The sequence below is a fragment of the Sardina pilchardus genome, chromosome 6, assembly GCF_963854185.1.
Source record: "Sardina pilchardus chromosome 6, fSarPil1.1, whole genome shotgun sequence".
NCBI lineage: Eukaryota > Metazoa > Chordata > Actinopteri > Clupeiformes > Clupeidae > Sardina > Sardina pilchardus.
The window spans coordinates 28,370,067-28,380,390 of record NC_084999.1 but is presented as its reverse complement, the minus strand read 5'-3'; the positions used below and the strand labels follow the sequence as shown (position 1 = coordinate 28,380,390).

The following is a 10,324-nucleotide window of genomic DNA, read 5'->3' as shown; positions in this document are numbered from 1 at the left end:
CATCCCCGCGGCCGGCCTCACATCAGCCACTGCTCCTTCTCCTTGCTGAACTGCTCGGCCCAGCGGCGGGTGAGCTCCAGGTAGAGCTCGGGTGCGTGCGGCTGGTAGTCCAGGTAGAGGCGCGTCACCGTCTTCTTGGGCACGGCGCGCTCGATCTGCGTGCCCTCGTGCCACTCGTTGAACGAGGTGATGCTGACCAGCTCGGGCCGCACGTTGAGCGCCGCCTGCAGCGCCGTCTCGTAGTAGCGCCCGTTGACGCGGTTGCGCGTGTTGTGGTTGTTCCAGGGCCGCACGCCGGTGTCGATGTAGCCGGGCCCCACGCTCGGCACGAACAGCAGGTTGTTGCCGTCGCAGAAGGCCTTGACCGCCTTCCAGTTCTGGTGCGAGGAGCCGAACGAGAAGCCGTTGGAGGCGAAGTAGGTGTACATGCCGTCGAAGCCGCCCGCCAGGATGTCGTGCTTGTGGCGCTCCTCCACGATCAGCGCCACGAAGACGCCGTCGTACGCGCTGCCGCGCAGGCTGTGCGAGCCCGTGGAGCTCAGCAGCTCCGACCAGGCCTCCGGCGGAGTCAGGTACGAGTCGTAGATGTAGAAGAGGGGCAACACTTTGCCAGTGTTGGTGGCGAAACGATAGAAAGCTCCGTGGTCTCCATACCTGCAAAGGGTTACAAAAGGGACATGGTGCATCTGTTATCACTGCTCTCCCGACTCAGCCTTTTGATATGGTTCATAACTGCTCTTATCCGTCAAAACAATGGAAAAGATAGTATAAACAAACAAGGGACATTTGGCTAATGTTTCTATTTTAGCAATTTTTTCTCTCTTCCCTTGCGTGATGTGTGTGTTTTTGTCACTGAGGCTGAGACGGTCTCGTGTCCTGCAGCGGTGGAACAGGAGCGGAATATTCGCGTGGGTTGGTAGACGGGAGGCAGGGCATGGAAGTGCTCATTAAGCAAGCAGGTGTTCCGTGTCCAAACAGCCTCCCAGCGCTTGCAATTACTGCTGCAGATGCCTCCGACAGCTGGTCCCCCTTGTCCTGCTGCGGGAGAGAGGCCGGAGCCGCCCGCCTTCGGCTGACCACGCTGAGAGTGAGACTGACCCACTGGGTTGAGCTGCAGCAGCCCATACAAGGGAAATCACCCTGACTAATACTGCAGCACTCCTGCAGTTAAGAGCTGTGTATGTGTCTGTGTGTGTGTGTGTATGAGTGTGTCTGTATGCGTGTGTGTGTGTGTGTGTGTGTGTGTGTATGAGTGTGTCTGTATGCGTGCGTGTGTGTGTGTGTGTGTGTGTGTGTGTGTTTGAGAGTCTGAATGTGTCTGTGTGTGTCTGTGTTTGTGTGTCTTTGTGTGTGTGTGTGTGTGTGTGTGTGTTTGAGAGTCTGAATGTGTCTGTGTGTGTCTGTGTTTGTGTGTCTTTGTGTGTGTGTGTGTGTGTGTGTGTGTTTGAGAGTCTGAATGTGTCTGTGTGTGTCTGTGTTTGTGTGTCTTTGTGTGTGTGTGCACACATGTCTGTTCGAATGTCTGTGTGTCTATTCCTGTGTGTGTGTTTGTGTTAATGTTCAGTGAGTATGTCTAACAGTGTGTGTGTGCTTGTCTATGCATGTGTGTGTGTGTCTGAATGCACATACAGTACGTACTGTATGCACATGTAGTTCTACACGTCCCTTTATGGCTGTGCATTCATGCATCCCTCATCCCTCTGCCTATATGTGATTATAATATATAATGTATGTGAGTGTGTGTTTCTGTGTCTATGTGTCTACTTGGATTTGTCAGCAATTGTGTGTTCGTGTGTGTGTGTCTGTGTGTGTGTGTGTGTGTGTGTGTGTGTGTGTGTGTGTGTGTGTGTGTGTGTGTGTGTTGTGTGTGTGCATGTGCATAGATTTGCATGTGTGTATGAAGTGCTGCTGAATGACCTTTGTTGCACGTGACTAAGGCTCCAAGGAAAAGTCACCCTGGCAGCTCTAGCCATGACGGGCTTCCAGACGCATCACAAAAGTCCAGGGCCACATCGGAGGGGAAGGACAACCAGCATGACTCTCCTCCTACTTATTCTCAGCAATAAACGCAACCCTGACAAAGGCCTTATGAGGGCAAAAGAAGTGCGGAAAACCTCACTCGAGCTTTTTGACCTATGAGGCGTGTTGAGAATAATTACTTATCTAGGCTTCCAGTGTCTATTTGAAATATCACAAAGTCAAAAACCTTTTTGAAAATCAAAGACGAAAAAAAACGTGGCACACCTGTCAATGATGTATTTGATGTTCTCGTGCACGCTCTGGTCGCTTCTCCCTCTGTAAGGCTGGAGGTGAAAGGTCACCTGTGGAAGACAAAAAGGAACGCGTTGATTCATTTCCACTCAGAGAGTAAAACTCACGAGCACAGGCATCAGAGCACCGGTCGCCCATGGCCACGTGACGCTTCTGGTGTCCGATGCTGACAGACCACCATTGTCTTCCATTTTAATCTGAAAATTCTGAAAAAGAATGAAGATTGATGAATCAGATCAATAATTCATCAAATGATTCAATATGAAATCAGATCAGAGAAACTGATCCGCAAAAGGCCATTGGACGGCCATATACGCTAGAGCTGTGACACTATGCAAGCCACAAACTGAAATCATGATACAAACATCCACAATCTCGTTAAACGGAGGGCGAATGTGGATGAGGGGTTTTGGTTTGAAGATCATACTGATGTAACTCAGTGAAACGTGTGTTGATGTTAATGGTTGAATAAAGGAGTTTTAAACATCTCTCTCTCAATCTCTCTCTCACTCTCTCTCTCTCTGCAGGTGTGGTGTGTTCAATTCTCTTGGCTACACGTTTCAGCAGCGTAAGGTTGTTAAGTATGTCATTACAAAGCACAGAGCTGTTTCTGTCTGCCGTCCCCGTAATTTGATGAGCTGTTTTATTTATGAAGTTTGAGTAAGCTTCTCCACCTCTCTTAGCCGCGTGACTGCCTCTTAGGCATCACTATCAATAACACAAATGCCAAAAAACTGAACCGGAAACATCCATTCATACAACTGGGAGAAGCAAAACAAGCATGCATGAATCTTCACTGCTCATTAATAAAAAAAAAATAACAAAAATGTAAACAATGCTCACTCTCTCTCTCTCTCTGTGTCTCAATCTTTCATCCTTTTTTCTCATCCCACTCTTTGTGTGTTCTCCGTACCTCTCTGTCTCTCCACTGTACAGATAAATATTTCATCGACTCCTGTAGAGCCTCCTGGATAAAGTTCTCCCTGTGATCTCTCAAGTGATCAGTTTACAGTCAGATGCGTCTCGCCTCTCTCTCTCTCTCTCTCTCTCTCTTTCTTTCTTTCTGTTTCTCTCTCTATTTCTCTCTCTCGGTCTCTCTCTGTCTCTCTCTTTTTATCTCTTTGTCTCTGTCTTTTTCTCTCTATCTCTCTCTCTCTCTGTTTTTCTCTATATATTTCTCTCTCTCTGTCTCTCTGTGTCTCTCTCTCTTTATCTCTCTTTGCCTCTCTCTCTCTCACACCATGTGAGAGGCTGCGAGTCCTCTGAGTAGTGTTGTTCTGGATTTCATGTCACGAGGGCTCGCTTTTCTTTTCCCATCCGGGCGTTTGTAAGACCTCGGGCTCCATGTGAGGGAGCGAGTCCTCCAGACACAGACGCAGGAGACGCCAAAACGATGTGCGTTCGTTTTCACCCACAATATTTTTTTTGGTGAGACTACCATACAAGTCACCACCTTGAATAAATCAGCATCAGCATAACCTGGGCTGTGTCTCAAATCGCATACTTCCATCAACACACTGCTAGTGTACACTGACTGCTTACCTGCATCATGCCCACTATTCGATGGTTAGTATCGTCCCAATATCTGCACTCTATCCTTAAACTAAGTGTTTGAAGTGTGCAAGTAGGTTGCTTTCACACTAGGTCCGTTTAAGTGGACCGGACCCGAGTGCGGTTACTTCTACCGTGGTTGGTCTGTGTTCACATTACATGTTTGTCTGCGCACCCGGGTCCGTTTGCGTCATAAGCACCATGTTTCTAGACGCGAACTTCGAGAATTCTGTTTACAAATATCACTTGGCAACACAGCAGAAGGCGGTCAAAGATACTTAAATATGCTTTTTCAACCGTCTCTGAGGCGGTGCAATGAAGAAGACAAAGGTAAAGATTCTTTAGATTCTTCAGAACGTTTGCTTAGCAACCTGCTCCAGGGTTCTAGCGAACCGGACCCGAGACCACCTTTTCAGGCGGACCCGGGTCCGGTCCCGGGTCCGGTCCCGGGTCCGCACCCAAGTTCGGTACGGTTGCGTTCACACTATCAAAAACAGCCGAACCATCGGACCAAACGAACCCGGGTCCGGTCCAGAGGACCTAGTGTGAAAGCACCCTGAGACACAGCCCTGGACTCAGGTCCACGCAGCTGCCGGAGCCGTGCTCTATGAGCTACTGTAGATGAGAGGATGCGGTGGAGAGCTCAGAGTTCAAGTGTAAGTAACAGCTGCATCTGGCCGGCTCGCTGGAGGAGCCCGGCGCTGCTGCACTGATGAAGAGCTCATTAAAGAGCGGGAGGGAGCCTCTTGCTGCCTATTATTCTGCAGTCTCATCTAATTACACAGCCTCTGATTACCTCCCCCTGGCACCTCCAAGTCTCCCTCCGCCTCATACACCGAGACTTGGGAGGGTGGAGGGACAGGGACAGGGGGGGACATGGCAGGGGCGTTTCTAGACTGTAAGGACAACCTGGGCTTAGCCCCTAGTGTCAATGCGCGCGCGCAGCGCGCGCCGAAAATTTTTTGAAGGGGGACATTAAGGGGTGCGCGAAATGAAGAAGGCAATGGAGGATTTACAGTAGCCTATTACAGTAAAATATAATGTTATACTCCTACATTGTATCTTTTACAAGGAACACAAGATAGCCTATAGGAAGAGCACTATTGAGAGAAAAAATAGGCTTATCTGACTATAGCTGTTACAACTAGCCTACCCATAAGCTTACACTATCCAGAGACACACTACAGTGTACTACCAGTGGATGACAAGGAGTCTGAGTAGATATAGCATAGCCTATTGTAGGTCTAAATCAAAACATACAATTTTCCTTTTCGAAGTTGAACTTTTAAGCCTATAGCCTACACTCATCTGCTCCTCTCAGAATGTGTGTAGACAAACACATAGTCCTACCAACGATTCATATCAAGCATCTGCCATGGCTATATGACAAACAGGGGTCTGAATACAACTTCTGATATGAAAAATAAATTATTTTGAAGTGGGGGAAATGGGGATGTATGAAAAAATGCAGAAATTTGATGTGATTTCAAAAAAGGATTTCTCGTGATTACCGCTAATTATACAGATACATTCTACACGCCATTGGAATCAGTAGGATCTCCTGTTTATTTTGATATGCAGTTTGCCATAGGGCAGTAACGAAATCATGAGATATTTCACAGAGAAGAATGGGTATGACGCAAAACTGCATGTGACATTCATTTTTGTATGTACAGTAACTGTAATTTTCAACGCTAAGTATATCGCGAACCGTTCATCATAGAAACTAGTGGCTAGTGCCACTGTACAGGCCAGGTTACGTAGTTTCATATGATATGCCTGTTATTTCTATGCGAAAATATCTCGCAGCAATATGACTGAAAAGAATGGGTGCGGCCGCGGCCGCATCTCTCGGAGAAGGCAGAGAGGCCGGCGGCCCGATGGTAATAATCTTCTCGCGGCCCGGTAGCCTACCCATAGATTGAGAAACAAACACTGGGCTAGCCCATGTAGAAACGTGAAGTTGTATTGTGATGCCAATCGATAGCTTAGCCTACTACTGGTGGTGCTCAACATTTAGCACCAGGCAAATGCTGGTTGATTTTGAAACTGGCTGATAGATTCAAGCATTACAAAAATTTACCCCGGGCTCGGCTCAAATTACCCCGGGCTGAAGCCCCGGTAAAATCGGCTGGTGACGCCACTGGGACATGGAGAGGATCAACTCTGACCTGTGATCCCCCCCCCCTCCCCCCCAATACTGCCATCGGATCGGAGGGGGAGGATGGAGCAGAGCTAGAGAGTTACAGAATACAGCTGTGTCAGATGATGGGGTGGAGGCGTTGGAGGGGAACAGGACCTTAATGAGGTCTGTTTCATCTCCTCTCTGTACCACAGCTTCTGTGTGCTTACTGCTTCTGAGCAGAACAGGAACACAAGGAACACAAAACACGCGTTTTACAAATAGTACAAAAAAAAACTTCTGTGAGAGAATTCCTCATCGCATTTTTGGGGATAAGCTACCAGAATAATCAGAGTCCTTTGTTGTCAGCTCCTTTTGGAAGGCTCTTTCCTGTGTGTGTGTGTGTGTGTGTGTGGGTGGGGGAGGGAGGGGGGCATATTTAGTTGCAGGGCATTCCACTTGCATTAGCCTATAAGAAAAAAAAGGAACAATGCCCCTTAAGTGGGACGCTGGAAGCACTGAGGTGGCAGGACACAGCGCAAAATAACTTTAAATTATGTATGATTACAGGCAAATACCTGCTCTCTCCCAGGCCCCTATAGGGAGTCTGTGTAGGAGGGAAAATGACTCAGTGGGCGCAAAAGGAAAGATCAGCTATTAGCGAATGGAGGTAATACTCGAGGTAACGCGCCAAACCCTGGCACATCGACTGCCGAATCCAAGCCTCTCACTTTCAACTAACTATTATCAAATCCTCCTTCAAATCCGGTAGTGTCACTACCTCCATCAAGGCTACACTATTATCTGAGGCAAGCCTGCTTGTCATACTGCAATATGGAGAGAGCGATTTGTCTGCAGCTAAAAGGGTCATATCAAGTTCACCCCCCCCCCCTTTTTTTTCACATCTCCTGAAATATACCAAGCAGAAACTATTAGTGTAAAGTTTTGTCTCCTACAACTATGTTTGGCAGTGGCTACATACTGTAACTATGTTGAAAGGGGGGAGGGGGGCAACAGAGTTGGGGGATGGGACTTTCGCTTAACCCAACCCCCCTTCCTAACAGTTGCCGTGGCAATGCAGCTCTTGGCAACGGGCATCACTCCCGGTGTCAAAGTGACATTGAGGCTTAAGTTCACTAATGGACTAAAATGGGCTTGAGCGGAAAGAGACAGGGAGATGGGCAGTTAAAATAACACTCGGAGGAAATAGATGGGCGAGTGTGCAGGAAAGCAGTTTTGCTGTCAGCGTTATGGCACGTAATAGCAAATAAGTGGTTTGTTAAGCAGTCGGATGGAATCTAAATGTGCCCGCTCTCTCCAATTACGCAGTTGTGTCGAAAATGTGCCCCACACTGACACGCTCATCTTGAATCATATTTCCTTCAGTCAAGATTTCAGTCCTGCCTCTGCCTTAGATGGCTGTGACACATGAGAGGAGAACGAGAGAACGAGAGAGAGAGAGAGAGAGAGATAGAGAGAGAGAGAAGTATCAAATTTCTGTTTTTCATACTCAAAGAAGTGGAAAAAATACACAGATGGTGAAGATTCGGATTAAAGAGCTAGTTGTGCATTTCAGCTCCTTATTTCAATGTTGTGTTTTACTGTTCAGTGAGTATGTCTAACAGTGTGTGTGTGTGTGTGTGTGTGTGTGTGTGTGTGTGTGTGTGTGTGTGTGTGCATGCACATGTTTTACGTATGCACATGTGGAGACGTATTTTTCTGGCCAAGCATTCATGCATCTCTCTGAATATATGTGATTATATATAATGTATGTGTGTGTGTGTGTGTGTGTGTTTCTGTGTCCACTTGGATTTGTCAGAAATTGTGTGTGTGTGTGTATGTGTGTGTGTATGTACAGTATGTATGTATGTATGTATATGTACGCGTGCATGCATGCGTGTGTGTGATGTTGAGGGTGTACATCTGGTAACACCTCGTCTCTCTGCACATAACTGCAGCTACTGGAGAAGTGTGCTAACACACACACACACACACACACACACACACACACACACACACACACACACACAGGCCTCATAAGACCATTACACAACATCCTGAGCAAGCGCAGTGGACAGACTGAGTGGGCCACGGCTGTGTGTGTGGGACTCAGGAGCACACGGTCCAACTCCTGCTCTCCGCCCCTCCACCACAGCACTGAGGCACTGCTGGACCCAGCCCACGCACCTGCGCCAAGCCCGGCCCAAAGCAGGCCCTCATCTGGGCCAAAGAAAACCCCTTTCAGACCTGCACTTAAGCAGGTCACTTAACAAGCATTACAACCCTTTCTCTTCTAAAATATAACATCTAAGACAACGCGATGATCTTCCACTACATTACACACACGCTCTGACCGTCTGCGCACGCTGTGTCTGTGTCTGTCTCTGAGGCTTGAGGGTGTCCTGTGTCCTCCAAGTGACAAAACACAAGAGCGACCGCTTCCACCAAAATCTGCCACAAGTGCCAGCCCCGGCTGCGCTAATGTTGATTCGCTCCCCGCCGGGAAGCGCCACTCCTGGGACGTGGGATCCGTGTTTTTTGGGAGGGAGTCCGGCTCCATATGGCTCGGCTCGGCTCGGCTCGGCTCGGCTCGGCTCGGCGCTCCGATCAGAGACGCCGCGCTGGGCTGCATGGGCGCTGGGCTTGACGGCATCGCTGCACACCCACCCGAGACCCCCTCTGCGCCGTGGCCTACTTACTGCTGTGTGAACACGCGTGGACCCCGGAGGGCCCGAGTTGTTCAGGGAGACCACAGTGAGTCATGGGATCCACAACGCACACACACACACACACACACACACACACACATACATGCGAAGAAATGTAATTCCCCCCCCCCCCCCCCCTTCGTGTTTTGTAGCCCTAAGGGGATAAACGCTGGTTTTAGGCCAGACTGTTCCGAGGCGAAAGGCCCCATCTATCTGCGGTGAGCTGCCTCTGATCTGCTCTGAAGTCACAGAGTGCTGCTCCAAATCGGGGCTCCAGGCTACAAGCCAGACCTTAGCGAGGGAGATCTCACTTCTATCTCCTCCGTTCCACATGAATAGCGGACAGTACGCGGTCCCTGTACAAACCCTGCACCCATGTCTGCTACACAGAGGAGTTTGATAGGCCTTGAAAAGTTAAACAGAGAGCCAGAGAGCATTATGAAGACATTCTCTCTCTCTCTGCTAAGTACCATGTTGCATGGAATGCCAAATTAAGTTTTTCCACTGGGTGCCCTCAAACGTGAAATGAATGTTTTGTTCATTTGATTTAATGTTGTTTATCTTGCTGTTTAGTATTTCATTATGCATAGTGTAACACAAGTTCCCACACAGTCGAATTACTCTTTACATAATACGTCTAAAACATGCAATTCCCATGGTGTTTCTGCAGAGATAAAAAAACAAAAAAACAACTGAGTCAGTGTAAGGAAACATACAATAGGTGCAATGGGGCCGTTGGTTAAGTAACCAACTGTGGTATTATCACTGCTACTCCTGGTCCCACTCTGCTCTGCTGAGAGGGTTCAAGGGCAAGGATCGGAGATAGACTCAGACTCAGTCATCGACTGCTGCCGCTCTGTCACCTTTCATTCCTGCTGTCCACTCGGCAAAGATGACAAATCTGCCCCTCTGTCAGCCTCCATCACCCTGGAGACGTCTGACCAGAGGTGACCCACACACAGAGTGACTAAGCAGGTACTGTACGACAGGCTCCGCTGGACACAATGGCAATGGTTACGACAGTCCAGGCTTTCCTCACACTCCATTTAAACATACAACAGTCTTGGGGGGTAGATAGATAGATAGATAGATAGATAGATAGATAGATAGATAGTTTGCTATTTACAACAGCAGAGTAAAATATATACTGCGACTTTAAAGGGAGTTTACATTCACCAAAAACACATAAACCTACATAGTGCACCCTTAAAACCTCCGAAGACCTCATACAAGCACCTTTCACCTTTCGTCCTCCACTTTTTTTCCAAAATGAAGATGTCCAGATGTCATGTGCTCAACATGGCCTATTTTGCTTTTTGTCCTAGCTGCTAGACCTAACTGTTTCATGGTTTCCCCCAGATCTTTATTTTAATGAGTGGGGCTCTGCAAAACCCCCAAATAACCTCACAGAAAAAAAAGAGCACAGGCAGCTTCTTCTTCTTGCCTTGTTCTACCCTGGTTATGCAGAGAGTCAGGTCATACATTATACCCTTGTTTCATCTCTCTCACTTCCGTACAGGAAAAACAATCTTGCATTCAATTAAAATGCAGCGGCAGTTTCTTTCAGCCCGGACTCCAATGCATTTCTAGTTACTCTCCACTGGCTCCCTATAGTAGCCAGAATTAAATTTAAATCTCTCACTCTGGCCTATAGGACACTGACTGGATCTGC

General features: G+C 48.1%; 1 protein-coding gene across 1 annotated transcript in view; it reads right to left on the bottom strand.

Annotated features, from left to right (window-relative positions):
* The window catches only part of LOC134083136 (glycoprotein endo-alpha-1,2-mannosidase-like protein), a 15,327-nt gene continuing 5,003 nt past the window's right edge, over positions 1-10,324 (bottom strand). Inside the window, exons 3-4 of the mRNA XM_062539302.1 lie at positions 2,245-2,321; positions 1-654 (exon numbers count right to left, since the gene is read on the bottom strand). Of these exons, the coding sequence (XP_062395286.1) occupies positions 18-654; positions 2,245-2,321 (714 nt within the window). The 3' untranslated portion in view covers positions 1-17. The remainder of the gene's footprint in view (positions 655-2,244; positions 2,322-10,324) is intronic.